Here is a 26672-nt window from a genome sequence, read left to right as displayed (position 1 = left end):
CCGCGATGGTCGCGGCAGGCGGGTTTAGACCAGAGAGAGACGCGGCTCGCCGCGTCTCTCTCTGTGTCAAAACCCACGCAGATGGTTCACGTTTGAACTGACCCTTAGACTTATTCTATAACTTTGCAATTGAATTGTAGTTCTCTTTGCAATATTGAATTGTAGTTCTCTTTGCAATAGGGCCTGAGGTAATTTTAAAGGGGTTTCCCATCTCAGAGTTTCACCTGCTCTCCGGTCTCCTCTCCACTTCCTCGTTTCACTGACAAGTTGGTGGGTGTAGTCTGTGTGATGTACAGCTCAGGCCAGGGCTCCCCTGTACACTGTTATCCTTGATTTTACATCAGGCACTGTTTTAGCCAGAGGTGAAATAAGGCTACCATGGCCCTGGACTGTATTAAGATAGTGGTCATACCGAAAGGCTAAATTTCTAAGGGCCTTCTTACATTCCAAGTGTTCCGTTTTGGTTTATCCCTTTCTCTTGTACCATACAAAGCATGCATATGGGATGCTGCCAAACCCAGGGATCAGATGAGTGATCTTTAGTGGCCATGGGATACAGAAGAGGGGACCTCAACGTGAAAGAGTACAAGGCTCCCTGGCTATGCTGAAAGCAGGCACACAAGACCCAGACTATGATGCTACCCCCATGCTTATGGGAACACATATGCAGGTACATGTAAAATTCTACTGCCATTGCAGACCACTTCTAGGAGGCATACAATTGTTAAAGTTGGTGAGAATTTGAGGTGGCCATTGGCGCCTCAAGAGCCTCAGCCCCAGGTGGCTGTCCAAAAAAGGCCATATTATAATCTGCTACAGGTTCTAGTTTTATCAAGGTACAAATTTAAACAGTGGCGTAACTAGGAATGGCGAGCTTTTGACATGGGGCCCCCCGACACCGAAGATCTCGACCGAGTCCCTCCTACGCATTCCTGCGTGCTCTATTATGACCAATGGTGGCACCTGCACACAGTATTATGTCCCTTAGAGGCCCCTGCACACAGTATTATGTCCCATAGTGGCCCCTACACACAGTATTATACCCAATAGTGGCCCCTGCTCACAGTATTATGTCCCATAGTGGCCCCTACACACAGTATTATACCCAATAGTGGCCCCTGCACACAGTATGATGTCCCTTAGAGGCCCCTACAGGACTAAATACTGTCACGTCACCCACTGACCGCTATACCAGGACAATTGTGGATAAAAAAAATCTGGTCCTTTTTATTACAATTTAGTAACTCCCTGTGCCTCATATTAATAGCAGTTAACCCCATCATGTCCCTCACATTAACCCCTGTGTGCCTCACCATAAGAGTTACTGATATGTGAGAGGCATGGAGGTAATAATAAAGTATCTTCATTATTATTACCCCCATATGTCTCACATATCAGTAACTCTTATGGTGAGGCACACAGGGGTTAATGTGAGGGACATGATGGGGTTAACTGCTATTAATATGAGGCACATGGAGTTACTAAAACAAAAGTAATCACCCCAAATGCCTGATATTAATAAGTAACCCCAGTATGTACCTGTGTAGCTTTAGTTTCATTTTCCTTCTTCCTTTCTTCCTCTTCTTCTCTTGCAGGATGGCAGGAGCTCGGCAGGGATAAGCCCCGCGCCCTGGGCTCTCCTCAGCCCTCTCATTGGTGGGCAGAGGACAGGCAGAGAAAGGGAGAGAGGGGGAACGTCCTGAAGCGCTGAGAGGAGCCAGACCTGCAGCTCCTGTGTGCCAGCCATTGCTGCAGCTTCGGGACCCCCTGTTGGTGGAAAGTATTCCACCAACAGGGGGCCCCGATCATTATACTCAGGGGTCCGAAAAGACCTCAGAGAATAATGATAGCAGCGGTAGCAGCTGTCACCGGGCCCCTGATGTCCCGGGCCCTGTGGCAGCTGCCTCTGCTGCCTCCGTGGTAGTTACGCCACTGAATTTAAATATGATTCTCGAGATGGGAATACCGCTTTAAAGGGTACCTGAGTTTACTTGAAAAGTTGAAATCTCTGTAGATTCTTGTTGGACCGTCTATACTGTTGACTGTATAAGCCTCCATATATGGTGACCTATAAGGTTTTTTGCGGCTAATAAACACATTATGGCTGCAGCACATTTTTCAGTTTACTCTAAGGTCGTGGCATGTACAATAAGGAGTAGTATGCCCCCTCCCCTATCCCTTATAACTACTGGTTTGTTAACCTGTAATTCTCTCAGGAGTAAAGGTACAAGAGAAAATAAACAGCTAAGAAAAGCCCAAGTGACCATCATATAAGATTTCCAGGAACACTGTACTGCAGATATAGAGCAGATATATGCAGACACCTACTACATTCTACAGTAACAACTACCATGCAAGCATGACACAGAAAAAGAGGAATATCGGAGCAGTCAGTAACACTGCTTACTGTCTGTGAATAATATCCCATCTGTCATTACACAAGTAAATACAAGTACATAGAAGTCTTTTTTTATTACATTATAAGCTGTGAGATGCTGCAGAATCTTAAGTCCTTGAGGTTTGCTGAGAATTATCTCCTCCCATCTACATTCACTGTGTGAAGAGAGAAAACCCTTCCCCCTCACTACACTGTCTTTCCATCTTTCTTCTAGGGACATACTTCCTTTGTAACAAAATAGTCAACTGTGAATTATCTAGAAGGGAGACACCTAGTGGCGGGAACTGCAGAGAGGTTTTTCAGGCAGAAAACAGCAACATTTTTAATTAAAGTGCATTATAAATTGGTTCAGAATCACATGTTCCATGAAATATGACTTATACTAGTTTCACACTAGTGTTTGACAAGTCCTGCAAGGAGAACCTTTCTCTTTGTTGATTTCAGCATAAAATCGTCAGAAACCTGGTGTACCCCATTATAGTCATTAGGGTCTGCAGGTTTCCATGTGTAAACACTTTTTAAGCAGACAGTGTTTCAATCTTTTAAGGTCTCTATGCGGACCCCAAGGACAGTGACCCGATCGCTAGTGTGAACCTAGCATAAGTTGTCTGAAAAGTTAGTGACTATTTTAGCCCTTTATTTTTGGGGTTGGAGAAAATGACTGATGCACCTGTGAGTAGCTCGTTCTTGATAATGTATAAAGGACCCATTGTTTACGTGAAGTTCTTTCTGAGCTGTTAAATCTTTACTGTTACATAAAAACTTAAGGATCAAGGTACCACCTCATGTTAGGGACACTTGGATGAGAGTTTTAGAAATTCATCTCATTGCTTGTTAGAACGTATTTCTAAAAATTTCACCTGTGTGGCCGAACATATAATAACTAGAGATGAGCAAACAGTAAAATGTTCGAGGTTCGATATTCGTTTCGAGTAGCCCCTCAATATTCGACTAGTCGAGTCGAATATCAAACCCTATTATAATCTATGGGGGGAAAATGCTCGTTTCAGGGGTAGGCAACATTCGATCAAATTATACTTACCAAGTCCCCGAGTGAGGGTCGGGCTGGATCCTCCGAGAAGTGTTCTCCGTGCAGCGTCCCTGCGGCATCTTCCGGCTCTAATTCACTCTGCCAGGCATCGGGCCTGGGCAGAGCCAACTGCGCATGCCCGCACTACAAGCAGACATGCGCAGTTGGCTCTGCCCAGGCCCGATGCCTGGCAGAGTGAATGAAGAGCCGGAAGACGCCGCGGGGAAGCTGCACGGAGAAGACTTCTAAAGGTAGGAGAAGAACCAGCATTGATTGGCCAACTGTATAGCATTTGGCCAATTAATGCTGGTTCTGCATCTAACTTTTACATTCGAATAGCGAGTGGTACTCGATCGAGTACGAGTATTTCGAATACCGTAGTATTTGATCGAATACCTACTCGATCGAGTACTACTCGCGCATATCTAGTAATAACTCATGTTTATTCATTATTGAAGAACACTTTTATTAAATGCATGTCCTCTTGGCATCCATGTGATTCTCTCTGTCCTCCTTTGTAGGATTTCTGGAGCATTTTAAAGAGTGTTAGTAGAGATCAGTGTAGGTCAGGAAGTTTGGTTTACTCATCTTAAGAGCCAGCAGAATACAATAAAGGCATCTGCTGCTTCCAAAAAGTAACAATTGCTGGCAAATACACTTTAAAACTGTTATACAACTAGTTGAGAAGCAGATGGTTTTTCTCTGTGGTATTGTCCAGTAACTTTTGGCTTTATGTTTTGTATAAAAGAAAACCTTCATAAAATTGTACAAAATCATACACAAATGCCTGCTGCACTCAATACATCACATGAATGCTGTTCCTGCCTAATAAAATAACATAGAGTAGATAAAATTTGTGTATCAATCATTTATATTTGTAATTTCTTTCTTTTCAAAGCCTGACTCTGACTCCATCATTAATGGCGGACAGCCGTAGTCAGACAGCATCAGAAAGCTCCTCTAATTCACAAAGAAAACTAATGAACAAATTCCTATGAAAAATATATAAAACAAACTGAATATTGCTAATTACATAGTGTAATATACAATTATTAATCCTTTTATTTTGTACTCCTGCTTCTCCCAAAACTGGTACTGACTCCAACTCACAAAGCCCTAGGCAGAACAGTCTGCTTTTCGCTCTGTGCACTGCGTAGTCATAACTGCTTCAGATCAGATGAACAATTTCTGGTGCTGGGTGTCAAACCCTCATCAAACTGATACCGGCGGCCTCTTCTAAGGATGGGTCATCTGTTATTTATGCCAGGAAACCCCAGTGGTCATTCTGTGAAAACTACGGGAAAAAATGCCATTCGATTCTGCCCCAGTTTTTCCCGCAGAGCTTCTTCACTGGGACCCACTACGTAGGGCCTTAGCTATAAGGTATAGTTCGGAAAGGTGATCGTTTGGATACTCTATGTAGTTTTCCATGGTTATACTAAGTATTTCCAAGTGAAAAGTTGTGTGAATGCCATCAGGACTCATAGAGAAATCTCGTGAGTCCTGTGTTCTCACTTGCAGTCATTGACAGCCTGTATATATGGTAATGACAGCTGCCATTTACCCTGTGTGGGAGGCAGAAGAACTGACAGACTTTAAACAAACTTTTACATAGAAGTGTTGAATCATATGATATATCAAATATATCCTGACCTCCACTTCTCACTTTCACGCTGTGCTGGCCTCATGTGGGTGGGAAAGGCAGGCTTTAACTGTTTAACTGCCAAGAGCGTATATATTGTGCTATGACTGTAAAAGTTTGTTGTGGCTAGAATATTAGTTGTATATATTACATGTTAGATGTTTTTTCATAGTAAAGTTGATAATCTTAGTTTTCTAATAATATCGGGGGGGGGGGGGGAGGGGTCAGTTTGTTCCTCCTGGCTCCATGTCTCTATAAAGTAGGGGAAGCTGCAAGTCACATCAAGAAAATTGATTCCTCCCTGTTACTGTCATTCCCCTAACCAGATAGGATATGTGCTCTTCATTTGTCAACTTAAAAAAAAATGAAGAGTGGGGCAGACCTGTAACCTGAGGCCTTACTCTGCGTCTAATTGTTGGTATCCCCCAGATGACTACGACAAATGACAAACCGTTGTAATGCGCTTATCTCACAAAAGGTACTCAAAGTGCAGGGAGTGTTGTGGAGTAGAAGGGTAAGTGGCTACCAAAGGAATAAATATACGAGCAGTTACATATCTAGGCACCCTCGTGGCAATCAGACCATTTTTCAATACATTTGTGACTCACATGTTTACTAGCATCTGGATTGTAATACTTTTATTGTTAGGAGGTGTTGTGCAGACTTTTAGTCACTATCATGACATTTCCAAGAATTATACACCACGTATTAAAGCCAGTAGTCCTTAAAGATACAGTGAAGGAATATCATATGAAAAAGGCTTGTCCAAATAGCACAACCTTAAGATACTCATAATCCATATAATCTAGCAAGTATTTAGCCTTTTGGTTCTTTTAAGGCCTCAATATTCAACTAATGAAAATTTTGGATTTTTGGAGTTTTTATATGGCAAGGCCTACATTGGTATTTGACACATGTACGCCTTTTTATTAAAGTTAACAAACCCTTTATACAGAATCAGACTTATAGTATTGTGCTAAGTGATCATATATGTCTCTGTTTCAGAATACAGAAAACCTGGTGGTAGAAGAACAAAAGCCTGACAGTGATGTGGCAGCTCCAGTCCAGGAATGTGATGATAATGAAGTATTTGGTATGTACATCCCATAAACAAGAAGGAACTTGTAACCTTGGCACAAGTGCAGCAGAGATGTAAACTAATGCAAGAAGCTTGTCTATCTAGTGCTGCAGAGATTTCACATCACGGAAGGGAATTCAATTCATTACAGTAGATGACAAGTGATTTACTGTACAAGTATGCAGTATGTGACTGTGTGTGTGTGCATAGGGTATACAGGTATGTCTTCTTTTATAACAAAAAAAAAAGGAACCTGGGTAAACACTCAGACTCATTGGTAGGGTTTCCAGCAAATTCTGTCATATCAATTTATCTACTACAGGATAGGTTATCATTATGTGATCTCTGGGGGTCAGACACCTGGAGCCTGCACTGACCCGGGGCTGCCTGGAGCTGGTGCAGGCTGCTCTTATTCAAGTAATAGGAGTGGTGTTTCAATTTTCCAGACACACCACTACACACTGAACGGGGCTGCAGCATCACTGCTATTACTTGACTAGGAACAGCCTGCACAAGATCCCTTTCCATTGGCGCTTGGAGGATGCTGGCTCCCGGGTATCAGATCCCCAGAGATTACATAATGATGACTTTTCTGTGAATAAGTCATCTATATGAAAATCCATTTGCAGCCAGAAAACCCCTTTTCAAGACAATCTCCCTGCTTTGTAATTTTTTAACTTGTCTAAAAGTAAAATTGTCTTAGTTGCCCATAGCAATCAGTCACAATGGCCCTGGTTTACTATTGTGGTTCAGACACTGATGTAAACGTGGCACATTTTTGGGGCAGCGTGGCGCATTTCTTGTACAATGACGCACATCCTGGCACATCTAGATTGGGCTAGAATTTTCCGACATGTTCAACATGTGGGCATGTAATCTCATAAAAAGGAGGTGTGGCTTACATGGACCACGATGTGCCAAAATAGTGCTGAAAATTTCTAGCACAAGGTAAGCTAAAAGGTGGAATAAAGGACTAGCCAGTCTGAAGATATACCATACTTATCATCCAGCATCGGTCACTATGATATATCTGGGCTATTTTCAGACTGCCTGTCTAAATTTGCACTGTCTAACCCAATGTATCTTCAGTTTTCAGGAGCAGAATAAGGCTGCCTTCACACGGAGTAACGCCAGGCTTGTTAAAATCCTCATTCATAGCCGTACATGCGAGCGCTGTGGAATTCTCCCGAACACTTCCCATTCACTTCAATGGGAGCACTCGTAACGCCGGCTTTACGAGCGCTCCCATTGAAGTGAATGGGAAGTGTTCGGGAGCCTTCCGCAGCGCTCGCGTGTACGGCTGTGAATGAGGATTTTTACAAACCCGGCGTTACTCTGTGTGAAGGCAGCCTAAGATTGCTTACTGCCTGTAGCCACCACTAGGGAGAGTTTAGGAGCATGTTTTAATAATTTTATCATTTCAATCTAGGTCTACACAGAGGTTTTTCAGCTCTGTGAATCATTTAGTTCCAGCGAGAACTGTCTAAAGAGTTAAACTTTTTACTCGCTCCTGTTTTGAACATTATTGCAAATCGCTTGGACTATTTTTTTTTTTTTTCTGCTGATAAGAGTTAGGGTAAGTTCACACTGGGTTTTTTGGTCAGGATTTTGAGGCTGATACGGCCTCAAAATGCTGACCAAAAAGATGGCTCCCATTGAAATCAATGGGAGCCGGTCAGTTCTTTTTTCCGAGAACCATTTGTTCTGGCTCTGGGAAAAAGAAGCGAGATGCTCATTCTTCAGGCTGAGTCGCCTCGCCACATCCGCCTAAAGACACTCCATCCTGACTAGGCCCATTCATTTGGGCCTAATACAGAGCGGAGTGCGTGACTGGATGCCGGTACAGTGCACTGGCATCCAGTCACAGCTACCGTATTTTGGTTCGGAACCTGAGGCGGCCTCCCCCTCAGGTTCCGGACCAAAAAACCCAGTGTGCACTTACCCTTTAAGGGTTAAGGTGAGGCCATCATTATCTGATTTTGGAAGAACCTTTTAGGCTACAAGCACATGAATGACATCTGTGTGCTGCCTGTTCCTGCACTGAGCCATTGATTTCCTTCAGTAAGCCCGGGCCACAAACCAGGCAGGTATAGGAACTGTTCAGAATTATTCCTCTTCCTGTATTTAACTTACAGCCTCATACACTGGCCCATAATAAAGCATGGGCATCTGTGTATCTGAAAAACACTGGCCAGTACTTCGTCCAGCTGAATAAGTGTTCTTAGCATTCCTTACTACACAGCAGAGCCGCATTCCTATCTGTCAGTAGACTATGACTTATTTCCTATGGCTTAATATTTTTTTTACCCTGTGACTCATTTACCGTACCTTCAGAAAAATGTTTTGCTTTTTTTCTGTACAGGTTTATTATTTTGCTTTCAGAAATATCAGATTCGTCATTTTGTGAACTTTCCATCCAGTGATTTTTTTTTTCTGTTTCCTTGTTTGCTGGTAACCTTGAATTGTGTGCTCAATTTTAGTCATTGGGTAATTGTCATTGTGACGCAGTTTGCTCCTGTGCCACCCAGAGTAAAGCACAGCATTCTATGCTTGTACACGTTGCTCGCAGATGTTTCTAGTAGCTTCCATTCTGCAGTAATCATTTGCTAGCGTGTCATTAAGTCGTATGCAGAAGGGAGACAGGAATTAGAGCAACAAATGGTTTCCAGTGTGTGTGGATGAGGTCTGTTTTGAGCAAATCGGGCAGATTTATTAGGCAGAGTTTTTATTTATAGCTGTATTGCAGCAGCTGTGCGAGTCCTGGAATAAGCACAGGCTCCATGTGATGCAAGGATTTTCAGGCCCCTCCCGAGCTCTTTTTATTTAGAATGTGTTGCTGAGGAGAGAGGATAATTCATGCAGTGATAAAGTGATGTCACTTATCCTAGAACTCCTCTGCACTTGGCTTAATGTGCTCGGATTACACTATGTCCGACTTAATTGCTCTTCACTTAGCAATCTGCAGACTACTTTAACACACTGACAGATATGATTCCCTCAAAGTAATTTGTGAGGTAACCTCTTGTTTCTCCGATCAAGACACCTCATCTATGTAGAAACGTAAGTAACCAGTGAGAATTATCATTGGAATGGCTACTTAAAATAACCGATGACGTCATGACCCCCAAATAAGTACACCAACAAGACAGGGCTTACTGATAGCTTATTGGTCCTTGACTTTGTTAATGTCACTGCCGATTAAGGTCTGGCAGTTTCTATGGGATTCAGTAGGGGGAGTGCAAGTCTAAAGCTAAGCCCATGAACTTGAGTACATGCTACTGAGATTTCAGTTGAAGGGCAATAACCGGTAGATGTTGAAACTGTGGTCTATGGATCGCCATGCTTATGGTTTACAAAATTTACATTTGGCATTGCAAAAAAATGTTCTGTTTTTCATTGTCAAGGAGCTTATACCCTCTTTGTATTGAGACTAGATATGAAATATACCCTAGTCATTTATTTTAGGGGAAACAATGGCCTTCAGTAGAAGTTGTCGATAAATCACATAAGCAGCACCAAACACAAGATAGATGGACGCTATTTAGCTAGGAGACGGGAGTACAGATAGCGGTACTGCTGTTTGATAACGTGTATAAACTAACCAGTTCAGGACCGGGCCACCCTCCGGACACATTTTGGGGGGGGGGGGGGGGGTGTTACATGTGATTTTGAGGCTATAATATTTTTGGGGGGGTTATCCAAATATTTTTAATATTTACCATCTTTTTTCAGTGACACAGGGTTTGGCTTTTATGTTGTTCTATTTTTGCATGTTTTTTTATATCAGGGAAAATCATCATTACTATGGTTTTTTTAGGGGTTTGAGTCTCATTTACAGATAGAGCTGATACATTGCTATTTATGTTGCTGAATTTTATCTGCAGTTCACATTTTTAATAAATATAAGTAAAGGTTAAGTTTTATAAGGAATTTGTTTGCTGTGAATATTTGTGAATGTCTCTTTGTGCTTTTAGTGGGCTTATCATCTGATACTGTGATTTGGATATTGGGTACGGTATTAGAAGGACTTTCTATAACCCCTCGTTCACATCTGCGTTTGGTAATCTGTTCGTGGAGTCCGCATGGGGACCCCCAGAACGGACTACTAAACACATTTGCAAGCGGTGTGCAGTGAAAGCACACGGAGCCCATAGACTATAATGGGGACCATGTGCTTGCCGCGCACTGCCCGCATGGATCATACAGACAGGAAAGTATATTGTGAACTACTTTCCTCTCCACATGTTCCCTGCGGAGATCTAGCTGAAAGCACATGGGCCCCATTATAGTCTATGGGGATTTGTGTGGTTTCACTGCCCACTGCTTGTAAATGCGTTTGGTATTCCATTCGGGGGTCCCCATGCAGACTCCCGCGAATGGAATACAAACGCAGATGTGAACGAGGGGTAAGGCCAAATAGTTATCTGATCAGTGGAGTTCAACTTTTGGGCCCTGCACCGATCAGCTGTTCTGGTTGCTAGAAATTACTACTGTGGATGGGGCCGGAAACATCTCTGCTCCTATTCACGTAACAGTGGTGGTGCCTGGGTGCCACAGCTCTGTGCCTATTACTTTACTAGGAGCAGAGCTGCTTTTGGCCCCATTCACAGCAGTAGTTTGCAGCTCCCAGAAACCAGAAGAGCTGATTTATGCAGGGTCCAGGTATAGGACCCCCACAAATCAGATACTGATGGATTATCTTGTGGATAGGTCCTCAGTATAATAAATGTGGTTTTGGTTTGGAAATCCCTTTCTTTTTAAAAACATTAATCTTTTTTTCCCAAAAAATGTAAATAAAAAAAAAAAATCTAGTTCCATTATGGAATTTTTAATTGGACACTTTAATTGGATCCATCAGAGAGTTACATTTGACTGATACAGTGAGTATTCCAAGTACAAGGCTTTTATATGCACCTGACCGTCCCACTGTTGCCTCATATCCCCACGTTTTCTGTCAATATAATAAGCGTCTTGCCCTGCGGGCACACCTTGCCCCCTTTCTCGTGGCTGCAGAGAATACAAATGCCACTCCGTCCCACTGCTCATCACATAAAGTTTTCAAAATGTCATCTACATTCTCTCGCATTGTGTTCTGTCACCTGCTAAAGAGAACCTTCAGCTTTTATCACTAATTTTAACCAGCAAGAAGCAGTTAACGGTCAATTTACCGAATTCACAAGTGATTTCACATCTCCGCTTTTTTTTCTTTGCAAATTGTTATCTTGGCCATTGGATTGTGGCTGTAAAAGCGGCAATTAAGATGATGACTGTTCCTGACTGCTAATACCTCACATGTTCTGCCACCTCAGAAGTGCAGCTGGAGAATGAAATTCCAGCCCCGTCTACTCCTTGGCTGTGTATAGCATACATAACCCCCAGACATCCTTGTTTGCAGCCGCTGTTGTTCCTATGATTTAACATTGCTGAAAAGAAATTGCTAATAAGAGATTGCATTAGGATCGATTTCATTCCATCATGTATTTAATAACATTAGTTATGTTGCCCTATAAAGTTTTCTTTTTTGGCTGACAGGTTAAAGGCCTTGATTCGTACGCTTCTTTCTTCTTCTACTGTAGAGAGAATAGGATATTTTAGAAAGCAATTTTGTTACTGGCACACAGGAAATAGAAAAGTAAAAGTAAGCTGAAGCATAATGTAAAAATCAATGGCGATACATTACATACAAATATGAGCTTCTTCTCCTGGAATCGTAGCATACTCCACAGCTGAGCTCCAAAACACATGGGACAGACGGGATCAGGGATTCTTTACAGGTTTCTTATTAATCTCTGTATATAAGGATAGTAATGCTAGATGGTAAGCTCCTCAATAAGACCAATAGTGCCTTCTCTTTCTCATAATCCGCTTATATGGCTGGACACAAAGGCAAGGTGTACACAGTAGATAGCTGGCGACAGCGAACAAGCGTTCAGATGACAGCTAAATCTCGTGACAACCCCATAACATGCACACTGGGTTAGGCCGAGGGTTCATGTGTTCTGAATGGGGAGAAGGGGAGAAAGCCTACACATTTTTAAGTGGCTATAGACATCAAATGTAGACCTGTTCTTATATACTGTATGTCCCTTTGTCTTCTCTACAATTTTGTGTATCCATCAAGTGAACCCAAAGAACCCAGTATATGGGACTACAACAATTAAAACTTTATGCCTCCTTTTGTAAGCTGTTCCCTTTTCTGGGCCAGACGTAGATAGATGAAGGTGTATACACTGGGTATATTGAGATGCTGCATCATTCTTTTGCGACAGATTTTTTTCTGAATAGGAAAAGGTGATATCTATAGCCACAGAATGCTCTGCTATATAGATTTATTTTCCAAGCATGAATGTGGTTTTAAAGACCCCAGTCACTTAGTTTTCTGATCCATGCAGACATGCTAACCTAGCCTGGAATGAATAATGCATATTTATTGGTGGCACATATAGTCAGGCTATAAAGACGGTCCTTGAAGGTACTCATACTATGGTAGTCCATGATGGTAGTTATACTATGGTAGTCATACGATGGTAGTCCTTGATGGCAGTCATACTATGGTAGTCATACTATAGTATTCCTTGATGGTAGTCATACTATGGTAGTCTTTCACAGAAGAGGGATTGACTTATCCACCCATAGGAATAAATTCTAAAACATCACTTTTATGAATTTTTTTTTTAAAAACACCCAATAGTGTAAAACAAACCCACCAAAGCTACACAATATCTCAGGTGAGAAAGAATAAGAAAGGGGGCTGTATGCTTCTGCATTGACCCTAGGTCGCATATACTACCTCCCTTACCACAAACTGGTGTCCATCACTTCCACCTGTGTAATAGTGCAAGACCTCTATATTTTAGCTTGACAGAAGGCTCCCCCACCTCTCCGAGGTTACTGGCCTAATGCTACGCCAACAGAGAGTGGAGTTTCTGACAGCTAGGTCACTGCACAGACACTAGCGGGAGTACGATACACCAAATAACTAAATTGCTGATCCTACGCGTTTCATCTTTGCTTAATAAAGACTCATCAGGGGTTCTATCTACAGCAATCTCACAATAGATAGCAGTATTGACTGCTGTTATCTGAATTAGCGGTTGGTGATCTGACCGCCGGCAGGGCCGCCGCTACACTGTCAGCGGTGAGTTGCCCCGCCGCTCTATGGCTTCTTAAGGCAGTTTCCACGCCCACCAAGACTCCATCAGTCCAATCACAGTCGTCCTCGGGCACTCCTCTCCACACATGCACACAGTGGTTTGATTGTTTATATACGTCATCCTCGCCATGTGTCTACTTTCTGACAAGCCAGCACAGCTATTGGCTAAACAGGACCAGCCTTTACAACCCCACGCATGCGCGCGGACTTAGTAATTCCGTCCACTTTCACAACATGAGGTAAGTATCGGCAATATCATCGTTCATAGCGAAACCGCCCTCACCCTCACTACTATGGTAGTCCTTGATGGTAATCATACTATGGTAGTCCTTGATGGCAGTCATACTATGGTAGTCCTTGATGGTAGTCATACTATGGTATTCCTTGATGGTAGTCATACTATGGTAGTCCTTGATGGTAGTCATACTGTAGTAGTTCTTGATGGTAGTCATACCATGGTAGTAGTTGATGGTAATCATACTATGGTAGTCCTTGATGGTAATCATACTATGGTAGTCCCTGAAGGTAGTCATACCATGATAGTCCTTGTTGGTAATCATACTATGGTAGTCCCTGAAGGTAGTCATACTATGGTAGTCCTTGATGTTAATCATACTATGGTAGTCCTTGATGGCAATCCTACTATGGTAGTCCTTGAGTGTAGTCATATTATGGTAGTCCTTGGTGGCAGTCATACTATGGTAGTCCTTGATGGCAGTCATACTATGGTAGTCCTTCATGGTAATCATACTTTGGTAGTCACTGTACTACAGACTCTACTGAATTTGCAATATGTTCATAAGCTCAGCTTGAAGTACGACATCTTTTCGACATGGGGAGTTATCCTGCTGGAAGAGACTATAAGAAAATAGATAGACAATGAACTCAAGAAGATGCAAGTGGTCAGCAATACTCGTAGTACTGCATTCAGCAATATGCATTTAATATTTCTGGGACCTACTCTTACTATTACAGCACCAACTTAATTGATTGTGATAGGGCAAGGTAGAGCCAAGGGTTTAATGCACTGACAAACTCCATTACACACAAGCTGTTCGACATATTTGGACAACTACAGACAGATATGGGTACGTATGACTGCGGAGGTCACTTCGAAAGACTATAGAATTTTTATTACACAAGTCGTGTATAAAAATAATTAATTGCATATTTATTATACAGTCACATAGTTGCATGTTCAGAAATGACCTTTTCCTAGTTATATCTATTAGAAATGTGACTATTATAGTGTCCACTGATGTTTCCTCCCAGCTTTCCTTAGATTCTTAACTACAGATGTACAGCACATGTACAGTATATGAGATCTAGGCATGTATTGAGGAAAATGCTCGGTTATCATTTTGGAGTCTGCTACCGCTGACTGACTATCCTTGTAACAAAACACAACAACCCAATGGCTTACATTTACTGTAATAAAGTATAAAGTACTATAAATATTCAGTATCGGTGATTTTAAGCTCGAAGTGAGTGATTTTGTTTGATGACAGCTTGTTTAGGTTTTGACAAAACCAGTGTAACCCCTTTGGCATACACAGAACCTCTGTCTTAAATCATTAATATTTTATACTCCATATTCAATGCCTTGCAAAGTGTTAGAAAGACTAGTAAGAAGAAGCAGATTTTTAGGCACCATGACAACAAAATCCACAAATTGCAGCAATGTTCTATCCCCTTCTGCCTGCCATTTACTGCTAATAATCCTTTTGAGTCTGAATATTTTCTCATTGCTTATGATGGACATTTTCTCAGTGAGAGGGAGACAGGAGACTGCGTCTGAGCTTGAGGAAAACTTCCAAAATGACGCTTAATAAGGTTATGTTCTTTAGGTAGCGTGACCTACACATGCAAAAGCCTTCAGAGAAAAGGACATAACAGAAGACCTCATTTATCTCTAATACATGGGTGATTGCTATCTAGCCTCCAATACACATATTCGTACATCGATGCATATAGAGCTATAACTGAATTAGTCTTCTATAGTTCAATAAAGGGGATCTCAATTACGTAAAGGAAACCTGCTAAATTGTGACAGATCGGACCTGATTTCCTGGATATTCAGGGTTTAGAAGCCCGGTGAGCAGTGATGGTGGTGACCAGCTATCTGTGTAGGCACACTAACACAAGGACGGAATCCACGGAAAGAACGGGCATGTTGCTTCTTTTGCTAGTGGGAAAAAGAAGCAAGCGGCTCCCATTAAAGTGAATGGGAGCCTTTTTTGCAGGCAGACTTTGAGGCAGATTCCTAATCCTTTGTTCTTGCCTGAGAAAACCAAAGGAGACTGGCAGCAATGTATTCCTCTCACTATTAAAAACGCATTGCACAATTTTAGAAGGAATATCTGTCAACTAAACTTGAATTTAACGGCCACCATTCTACAATGTAAGGTTACCTTTAGTGACATGTTTATTTTAATGTACTAATACAAATAGGTTTACCGAAGGTAAGGTGAGAATTTAGAAATAACAAAGATAACATTAAAGGGGTTGTTCAAGATAATATTATATTTCTACACTAAGCTAAACACTCTTCCCCGTTTAATGTACTTACTTTACGAAAAATCTATATTTGCCTAGATCACCAAAGACTGCCCCAGGCGCACGTTCAGATTTTCTAGTGACATTCCGTTTCCCTGTTCCTGGAAATGGAAATCGCCTATACTACCCCTCCTCCTCTTCTTGACCTCTGCCGGCCATCCACGCCTGTACAATAGAACCAGAGTGCCGGCTACAGCGCATGCCGGCAATCCAGCTATATTGCACAGGCGCCAGCAGATGTCAAGAAGAGAAGGAGCTGGGCCCACAGAAAGAAGTGATCTCCCGTGCCCAGAAGATCCGGACAGGAAGACAGGTAAGTACGATAGGGTGGGGGTGGACTGACTTAGATAGTTGGGAAGGGCTAGTAGTGAGCGGGCTAGCTAGGATAACAGGGAGGAGGTGTGAGGAAATGACAGAGGAGAGAATGATAGGAGGCAGTAGTATGAGTCAGCTCTGAGTAAGGCACAATGCATCATGGTAGTCGTAGGAAAACAGAACAGAAAGATACCCATGTAAACAAATGCAGAAGATGCCAGGAGCTCCCAGAAAAACCCAGATATCAAAAACCAGAAAAGTATTTGGGTGCACAACCTATTAATAGCACTAACTGACTTTTTTGGAAAAAATGTTTTTTTTTGTTTTTTTTTGTTGCCCGGAACACCCCTCTAAGCTTTCTGCAAGTCCGTTGTCAGTCATGGTAGAAAGTAAATTGTAAACCTGTTTAGTATAGTATACTTTTACTGTGCATATTGATCTGCATTATTATAGATTTTTTGTAATCATAATAAATAATCTCTAATGGTAAAAGCAATGTCTGTATTTACTGGGGTGCTTCATAGTGTCCTGTGCATCAAACAGTCAAAGTCCGCCTTAGTGTTCAAGTGATCAGTGTTGCCTCATCACTGAATACAAAGCTTCGCACCGTACATTGTGTAGAGCCTGTTCTTGGTTTTTCAGCTTACCCTTACTCATGTGAATGAGACCCCTTGGAGAATAAGGTCTAATTTCTATATAATCTTCCAGGAGCCATATCGTTCCAACAGAGGCCTTATGGCAAGTGCAATCCTTGTGTTTGACACTTTTGGTGTAGCCTTTTCTCAGTGCCCCTGATTACAGTATTGCACTTACCAAGGACAATACAAGCAAACAGCAAGGAGGGAGGTGTTGCAGTCAAACTTTAAGCGGCAGCAGTTGGGGGCTGTAAACCGCAATGCTGAGAGAAGCTCAAGGTGCAGAGTAAACAACAAGACATAGCATAGGGTCCATTCACACAAAGTTTTTTGGAGAGGATTTTGGTGCTGAATCTGTGTCAGAATCCACATGGAAAAACCACTTCCCCATAGAGTTCTATGGATTCTGCTAGCTTTTTTTTCTCCGCTAGCGGAAAAAAAGCTTTCTTCAGGCGGATTCTGCATGCAAAATCCAACGCAGTCAATGGGAGGCGGAAAATCCACGTGGAATTGGCAAATTTCCTAATTCCTGAAGTGGATTTCTTCCTTGCCAAAATACTCTGTGTGAAGGTTACTAGGCTACTGTTACATGTCTGCACAGCTGTACCCTTGCATCAAGTTTATCAAATGATGTTTGATAAATTCGGTACGTGTTTAAATATAACACTGCTGTCCTGAGGTATTACCCCAGTTTCTACACCAAAATCCACAATATATGTGCCAGAAAGTATGTTTCAGACTGTAGATCCAAATGGCTGTTGAGTAGAATATTTTCACTAACGCAGTGATTTTCTCTGCAATGCAGTTCAACAACTTGGGGCAAATTATTTTACGGAGTCGCCATCTTCTGGGTCAGATGGTTGGCACATGAGAAATTACACTTTGCAACACAGGTGAATAGGTTAAAAACTATCCTCAGCTCGATTTATATAGAAAAACAATGTACATCACAGTGCAGAAAATAAACTCTAAAACATAAGCCTTCAAGATGCGAAACATAACTATGACACCCTGGGCCTAGTACCCAGAATCTCCAAAAACACTTCATACCAACATCATAAACAGTCCAAGCCTCTTATGGGAGAAGCACACTACCCTCCTATTGAGTTCTCATAGGTGACTTCTAAAAGGCAAAGTGAGTGCAGCAGAATGGAGAGGGAGCATGTCTTTCTCTCCCCCAACTCTTACAATTGAGGCCTTTTTCTGGGTTCTACACCAAACCTAGAGTATAAAACTGCATCTATCTATATTGCATACATCCGAGTCCCTGTGACATAGTTGTTACACTCCACCACATTATGTAACCGTTAAAGGCTGAGGCTGTTGCTTTACAAAACTGATGTAGCAAAGCACAGACTAGGCATGGTTAACTTGTAAGATTCTAAATGTGAAGAGGGCTAGTATTTTCTACTTTATGCTAGGTCCTGGTGGTGACAAGGCTGCTGTTCTTGCAATCCTTTGAGCAGAGGCTTAAACAATGCAAGCCATTATATGAGGGGGCTGTTCAGACAGGATGAATCCGGCACTCTTTCATGATTACATGCCCACCTACATCTTATCAGACTCAAGTACATTACAATGCTCGGTCAGAAGTTTGAGCATAAAACTATACTTTTACATTAGTGCATGAATATTTGCCTTCAATCCGTTTTTTCTCATTCTAGTGCTACATGCACTTATAAGAAGTCACCTTTCCATTTACAGATTTGCAAATCTGCAGCCCATAGTCTTTATTTTACTTACATTTGCTATTCTGTTACTTCCAAACTCTCAGTCAGGACAGAATAAGTGTATTATTACGCATATATTTGCTGCTTAACCCACATGACCAATGGCTACTTTTACAAGTTGATTTGGATGAACAGTAATAAGGTTACCATCAACACACCATGACAAACTCTTTGGTATAGGAATTTGTAAATATGTCCTCCTTGGTGCAAAAGGAGAACCTTTTGGAAGGTAACTCCCTAGAGATCAACTACAGGTTTTCCTGATATGTCATAGCATCATTTGCGAATAAAGCCAAGCCAGAATAACTCTTGTAAAAGGAAGAGGAACCCATTAAAAGACAGCAATTTTGATGTTATTGCCTCACATTAGAGTAAAAGCATGATAATGGATGTGTGGGTGAGAGGTCCTAAATGTAGGTCCTTTCACTAAGGTTGTCTCAAACAGCCCGCATTGCAGTGTACATATTTATTAGACCTAAGAATTTTGGGAAATATGCAAATTTATTGGTGGAAAAGGGGAACTTGTTGTAGCTCGCACCACTATGGAAGGTAGCTCCTTGTAGATCAATGCCTGGCTTCCATTGATCTATAGGAAGCTACCTTCCAAAAGCAAGTTACCCTTTTCCACCAAGGAGGACTTATTTGACTTATGTTTTTTACATTTCTGTTACCCAGATGTAGGGACAAATGCAAAGTTCTACATCTGGGTAACAGAAATGTAAAAAACATATATAGTATGGGAGGAATAGAACTAAGTGATAGCATAGGGGAAAAGGACTTGGGCATAATAGTAGATCACAAATTCAACATGAGCCAACAGTGCGGTGCTGCTGCAAAAAAGGCTAATAAAATTCTGGGATGTATTAAGACAAGCATTGAATCTAGATCAAGAGAGGTCATTATTCCGCTGTACTCTTCCCTGGTCAGACCACACCTGGAATACTGTGTACAGTTCTGGGCGCCTCAATTCAAGAAAGACATCGATATATTGGAGCAAGTCCAGAGAAGAGCAACCAAAATGGTGGAAGGTCTGCAAACCATGTCCTATGAGGAGCGGCTAAAAGAATTGGGATTGTTTAGTTTGCAGAAGAGAAGGCTGAGGGGAGATTTAATAGCAGTCTACAAATATCTGAAAGGTAGTCACAGTGCAGAGGGATCTACCCTATTCTCATTAGCACAAGGAAAGTACAAGAAGCAATGGGATGAAACTAAAGGGAAAGAGATACAGATTAGACATTAGGAAAAACTTTCTGACAGTGAGGGTAGTGAGAGAGTGGAATAGGCTGCCACGGGAGGTGGTGGGCGCTCCATCAATGGAAATCTTCAAGCGGAATCTGGATAAACATATAGCTGGGATGATTTAGGAAAACCTGCACTCGCAGGGGGTTGGACCCGATGGCCCTTGAGGTCCCTTCCAACTCTACCATAAGAATGATAAGAATGTTTTTCTTTCACAGAATTCTGAGCAGGACCTGTATGGTCTAATAAGTCTTCCTTGAGGCAACGTCTCCTTAATGAGACGCAGTACCCCTTCAGCCTCTTTGGTCTGACACTTGATAGTATACAATGCTGACTACTCCAGAAGGCTCATTAATAAAGAGGGGGTTTAATAGGCGTTTTTTAATGGGGTTTTTTGTCTCTTTCTTTGTAATTTTTTGTAATTATTATTGATATGGATTAAAGGACTCATTTTACTTACGTCCTCGGAGTGATGCCGATATTTCTTTCCTACTTCTAAAGAGGGGGTTTGCTTGACAGAGAACATCTAATGAGTACTGAATCTGCAACTCCACAGGCAGGCTTATACAGTAAGGACACTTTAAAAACTGTTCCTCAGAAATTGCCCATTAGGTTTTGTTCACATGATTTGTTACACTACATTCTGTGTAGAACATATCCATAAGGTACCATTGACTCATCATATTGTCCATTTGGTGTGCATTGAGGAGGTATGCATACCTTCTATTTTTCAAATGTACGGTATTGTGACAACACTAGGCAATATAGAAGCATCGAGGTAAAACATATGGCACACAGTACAGGTGAGTCCACCCTTAGCTAAGCTAGAATTTGATTATGGACTACAATTTCTCATGAATACAATTCATGTAAAAACATATAGTACCCTGATGGCTAACCTATGTCACACGTGCCACAGATGACACGATGAGACGTTTTTGCTGATATGCAGCAAGCTAACAGCATCCGGAGGCGGGGCAAGTCTCCTGCTTCCTGCTGAGAGAGCGGCAACTCTCCTCCTGAGAGCGCTGCGCGAATGGCAGCCATCTTACCTCCATTAGTGAAGTTAGGGTTAGGCACTAAAGCCAGAACTCCTACTTGCACTAAATGTATTGTAGACTTCCACTCAGACAGCTGAGAACACTAGAACTGTGTCCCATAGTTGCCCTGTCAGCGGCAAACGGCTGGACAAAGGTCCATTCCAGTGACTACAGGTGGGATAGGAGAGTCATCTCAGGTGTGTGTTCCTTACACCCCTGTCATTATCTTAAAGTAGCTACCAAAATTTCACCCTGCTGCCAGTGTACTCAGCATTTCTGGGGTAGAGAACACCCCATCAGAGACATTTAACTCTTCTTAGACCTCATTGGTCTTGAAGTGTACGAAATACCAACCTTCAATTGAAGAATTAGCACATGAAATTCAAAAACAAAAAAGTCACTAAGCTATAAGGTGTAAAAAAAATGTTTTGCTATATTAATAAATACAGTGCATATATTAAAAATATAACTTTTTACTATTAGAGCTACAAATATCACAAAATTATGGATTTTTCACAGAATTGTGGATTTTTTTTTAATGAATTTTGATACACAGCTTAAAATATTGGCCATCATTGATATAGCATAACACTGCGTGACATATAGCATAACACTTTGTGATACTACATCATAAAATTACATTGTTTTAAAAATCTGTTCATCTCATAATACACATTGGGAACCTATGGGTTAGATATGCCATTGTATGCTTATACAGTGGTAAATGTCAAAGGTATATGTTCGGAAATATTCCTGACGTATACCCCCATTAAAATTTGCTTTGTGTTATCTTGCTCATAGAAAAGCTTGTGAATTACACTTCTCATGATGCTTGGCCCAGTATTATAAAAGGATGTGTGGCAAGATCACATCTAGCTAAAGCTGTAGGCCTTTAGATCGTTCCAAAATATGTACAGCATACTGGCAAGCAGATAGAGGTCTAAGGAAGAGGCTGAAAAGATGGGCTAGTGTGCATTGTTGGCAACATTACTTACAAGAAGTATGAAGGAGATTCAATGACAACACCAGAAGACGCACATGTATGCAGGATTCCAGTTGTCATGCAATTCATTCTTGATTTCTGATACCTTTCCAGAGACAGCAATGGTTACAAACATCATCATTACTTGTGTTAATTCACCTGGAAAACTCTGTTTTTGACAGTGAGTTTCCATTTAAACTATATAGGAAATACTACATTTAGGCTGAGGCCCCACATTGCAGAAATGCATCATTTTTTGTTGCAGATTTTGTGGCAGTTTTTTGAGCCAAAGCCAAGAATAGCTACAAAAGGAATGGGAAATAACTAATATGCTCTTATACTACCTTCTGCTCAATCCACTCCTGTCTTTGGCTCAAAAATCTGCAACAAAAAGAGCTGCATTTCCGCAACGTGGGGCTTTAGCCTTAAAAGGGGTATCTTGGTTTTAGAAAACTTGTTTAAAATATCATAGTGGGGTATTACAAGGTAAAAGAGAGTCCCTTTTTGACTTTTCACAAAGCAGACAATGCAGAAGATTTCTACAAAATCTGCTGCGAAGGTCCCACTTGTAATTTATATACATTAATTTCAATTGGAGCCATGTCATGCTTTAGTTCACCTGTGGGGGCACTGTGGATGAACTGGTACAAATGCGACAGTCTGTGATTAAGCTAACTTTTTGAGGAACTCTTCTATCAGGAAATGTGAAAGGTGTGCACCATTAATATATTGCTGGAGAAAGGAATCTCTGTAGATTACAACATGGAACTTTCTATAAGCACTCGTTTAATCTATTTTTGTCTTAAATCTGTTTGCTGGGAACAAAATGTAATGTAATTTGGGATGTGGACGTGACTAAAACTCCTGCATTTATCGCAGAGTGTTATGTGTTTTTATGTTCATTACTAATGATTGCAATTGTTGCTCTGCCTAGAAAAGAACAGTTCTGTTTTGTTCTTTTTTTCCTACAAAGAAAATTGTATTTTCCTCGGAGTCAAGCACACAAAGAACTGGACATATACTGTATTGTCTCTTGTGGATTAGCAAGTATTTTTATACTGTATTATAATTTTTTCATTCACCTTTATAGACCATTAGAATTGTAGAAGACACAAGTGCACCCGTTCAGCAATAGACTGTGTTCACCTATATCCTACATATATGTATTTTGTATAGGTGAGGTCTTGTATAGTGCAAAAATGCATCAGGTATACAGAACACTGCAACATTTTCTTTCCTTAAAGAGGTTGTCCAGGCATACTCTCCTGTCCACTGGTGCTTGGGTGTCCTTCTGCTCTGGCGTCTTCTCAAAATGAAACTGTTCACTGGCTGTGACATCACGGATCCCATATGCAGAAATCACTGATTGGCCTCAGCAGTCACGTAACTGTTGAGTCCAATTAGCTGCCTCAGCAGGCCTTAGGAAGAGACCCATGATGTCACAGGTACTAACATTGCTTGACCTTCACTGAGGTCACCAACAGGCCTCAGTGGCCACGTGTGACTGACACTTCCGCCACATTTCAATACTGGATCGAGAAGACCGGACCTCGCTTTCATTTTTCTCACTGCCCCAGCTGCATTTTTTTTTTTTTTTTTTGTCAATGCCAGGAGTGGATTGAGCAAAATAAAAATTGCTTCCTTTATATTTCCCAATCCTTTTGTATTCACTGCTGGGTTTGGCTAAAAAGAAAAAAAAACTGCAGTGTGTGGCCCCAACAACCCCAAAATGAGCTACAGACAGGAAATGTTATAAAATAGGAGTCTATGAATGCAAGAAAAGAGTTTTGCACACCTATTCTTTGGCCTACTGCTGCAGCACCACTGCTCCTGTACTTGCCACTGGTTACTGCTTCTGGATCGGTGGTAGTAACTAGAAATGGTGAGGCCCCGTGGTGATCTTTTGACAAGAACACAAGCCCGACCCACGTGATATCTGGGACATCACCCAAGTAGGCCTGAAGCCTTCCAGAGCCAAGAGAGGTAAGTAACAGTGCTTTTTATATTCCCTCACCTCCCCTGGGCCTCTGAACATCATATTTTGGGGGAAGGGGGGTCTGAAAAGACCTCCTTGAGTATAATTATAGTGTTTGTGGGGTTCGTGGGCCCATTGCCTCACTTGCTGATCCCTGGTCCTGCCCACCAGTCAGTATTGGTAAGTAAATAGTAAAAAATATATATATAGAGAGAGAGAGAGTGTGTACTGGTACAAAAATTGTGTATAACTTGCCATTTACTTATTTAAATCTCTGTTCATTCTGGGGTTATGAGTTCAGTTCTTCAGTCATCTTTCGGTGCATTAGACGCCACTGTCCCCGAACCTGCACTGGAATAGCGTCTAGTCATCTGTTCGGTAGCAGTCGGCACCAGTTATAATTTCATGGATGATATATCCTTTCCAAGATATAAAGAAATACCTATTTAAAGGGATTCTATCATTAAAAAAAAAAAATTCTGACTAACACGTAGGAATAGCCTTAAAGGCTATTCTTCTCCTACCTTTAGACGTCTTCTCCGTGCCGCCGTTCGCTAGAAATCCAGATTTTCTTCGGTATGCAAATTATTTCTCTCGTAACACTGGGAGCAGTCCCCAGCGCTCAAACAGCACTGGGAGGCGTCCCCAATGCTGCGAGAGAACTCTCCAGCGTCTCCTCTATCTTCTTCTACAACGGCCTTTACCCACGTCTTCTTCCGGCACTGGGATCAAACTTCTACGTCTGCCGTTGGGCCTCGGGCAGGGCCAACTGCGCATGTGCCGCATGCGTAGAAGTTTGACCCCAGCGCCGGAAGAAGACACGGGGAGAGGCCGTTTCAGAAGAAGATAGAGGCGTCGCTGGAGAGTTCTCTCGCAGCATTGGGGACGCCCCCAGTGCTGTTTGAGCGCTGAGGACCGCCCCAAGTGCTGCAGGAGAACTCATTTGCATACAGAACAAAACCTGGATTTCTAGCGAACGGCGGCACGGAGAAGACATCTAAAGGTAGGAGAAGAATAGCCTTTCTTACGGCTATTCCTACGTCTTAGAAAAAAAACAAAAACATTTTAATGATAGGATCCCTTTAGTCAATTAAATCTGTTTATTTCCATTCTTTTTAAATCTCTTATAGGAAAGATTAAATTTCCACCCAGGCTTCACATTTTTCATCAGTTGTAAATTGTTAGAGCTGAAAACTACTAATTAATTTAATAAGAGCTTTTTATTAATAATCATATTTTAGCAGTTACAAGTTGTCACCTGGTAATTATTACTGTATTGTTTAAAATAAACAATTACCCTTTTTGTAAGGCTACAAAATTCATTTATTTTCTAATTTCAGCCTTCATGAACATAGTGTCATTCAGGTTAAATACCATTCCTGAAATTAGATTTATGAATGTTTTTGCAGGTTCTTCTGGTTGCTTAGCAATCAAATGACTTCTTCTTTTTATCAGTGACCACCTCTTGAATATACATGTCGTTTCTGTCATTCTATACTTTATGAGACTCTTTTGCAACGCTATTTATCTGTTTTACCATTTGGATTAGTTTCATATTTAAGACAGTTGTCTAAAATATATCAAAAATTGTGTAAAATAAAAACACTTAGGGTCCATTCACTCTAGTAGAAAAAGGAACCCATTGAAGTCAGTGGGTGGCTTTTTTTTCAGCGCTGAAATTCCACACCAAATTCCTCACCATTTTCCTCTGTGTGAATGGAGCCTTAGGGCTTACAATGGTGGTCTATGGAGACTGCTACTGTTCTTTTTTCCGCTAGCGGCATGTGCGTGTCTGCCTCGCGACAGCAACCTCCGCATTCGGCCCATTCATTTGAGCCTACTCCGGAGGGGAAGCCGCAACTGTCCCGAGCCGTGATAGTTGTGGCAGGCGTATTTTAGCTCGAGAGTCACGGTGCCAAAATCCGCCCTTCCACTCCCCGTGTGAACGGGGCCTTACTCTGTAAAGGTACCCCCTGTTCCAGCACTGCAGCACTCCACCCCATGATTTCTGGTCCCCATTGGACTGGCAGTTGTGAAGTTGTCATCTGTAGCCAATTACTGGCCTCAACAGTTATGCACCATTGATGTACATAAATGATCAACTGGCCTTAATGGTTCTGTACCATTTATATAAATGTGATACACCGGTCTCAACAAATGTGACCATTAACACCATAAATTGGCTATAGTGGTCACTTGATGGTGAATATAATGTTGACACAACACATCCATTTAATGAGCACTCTCCCAACGTGTTCATGTTATACTATTACTAGGAAGCAAAATGTATGAACATAGTCCTAGTAGTGCTGTGTTATTTAAGTAAAGGTTAGTGTACTTCACTTAAGTACATGGAGACATAGAGAAACAGTTCTATATATACCAGTATTTTATATGCCATATTACAAAAAGAGTAATATGAAATATTAAGAACATGCCCCTTGGCCAGTAGTGATAGGAAAGTCTACATTTGTTGGCTACTTGAAAATCCTATTCTTCTCCCTTGGTGGACTAACATGACTGCACTGTAGCTTTTCTGGCCCAGGGTAACTTTGTAGCGTTAACGTAGTGTGATCATTTTTTGTCCACTGCTGTAGCAAACACTGGCTGGTACAATGACTGGTGCTGCTCAGAAGAATAGCTTTTTCTGAAAAGCAGATATTGTGTGGCGAGCCATCGATCACTGCTGCTTTTATATACAGTTTGTCACCATTGTTCTTCGTGTAGGATTGGACCACATTCACAGCTAAACATTGCAAGTATTCATGGAAAAGACAACAGCTTAAAATAAAGCATTGTTCAATAAGAATGTACTTATATACTATGCTGATATCACTTTGTGTTGAGTTTTGTTCTCTGCAGTATAGTACAATGCATAGGCTGAAGCTCTGCAGTGTGC

At 41.5% G+C, this 26672-nt stretch overlaps 1 protein-coding gene across 2 annotated transcripts in view; it reads left to right on the top strand.

Moving 5' to 3' along the window:
* Positions 1 to 26672, top strand: part of MBP (myelin basic protein) — a 138693-nt gene that overhangs the window by 66921 nt on the left and 45100 nt on the right. For both annotated transcript variants that reach the window (XM_075270773.1, XM_075270772.1), the window contains exon 3: positions 6076 to 6163. In XM_075270773.1, coding sequence (XP_075126874.1) covers positions 6076 to 6163 — 88 coding nt within the window. The remainder of the gene's footprint in view (positions 1 to 6075; positions 6164 to 26672) is intronic.

Source organism: Leptodactylus fuscus, chromosome 4, assembly GCF_031893055.1.
Source record: "Leptodactylus fuscus isolate aLepFus1 chromosome 4, aLepFus1.hap2, whole genome shotgun sequence".
In the NCBI taxonomy this organism is placed as follows: Eukaryota; Metazoa; Chordata; class Amphibia; order Anura; family Leptodactylidae; genus Leptodactylus; species Leptodactylus fuscus.
The sequence above is the reverse complement of the archived record's forward strand: the minus strand, read 5'-3'. Positions and strand labels throughout refer to the sequence as shown.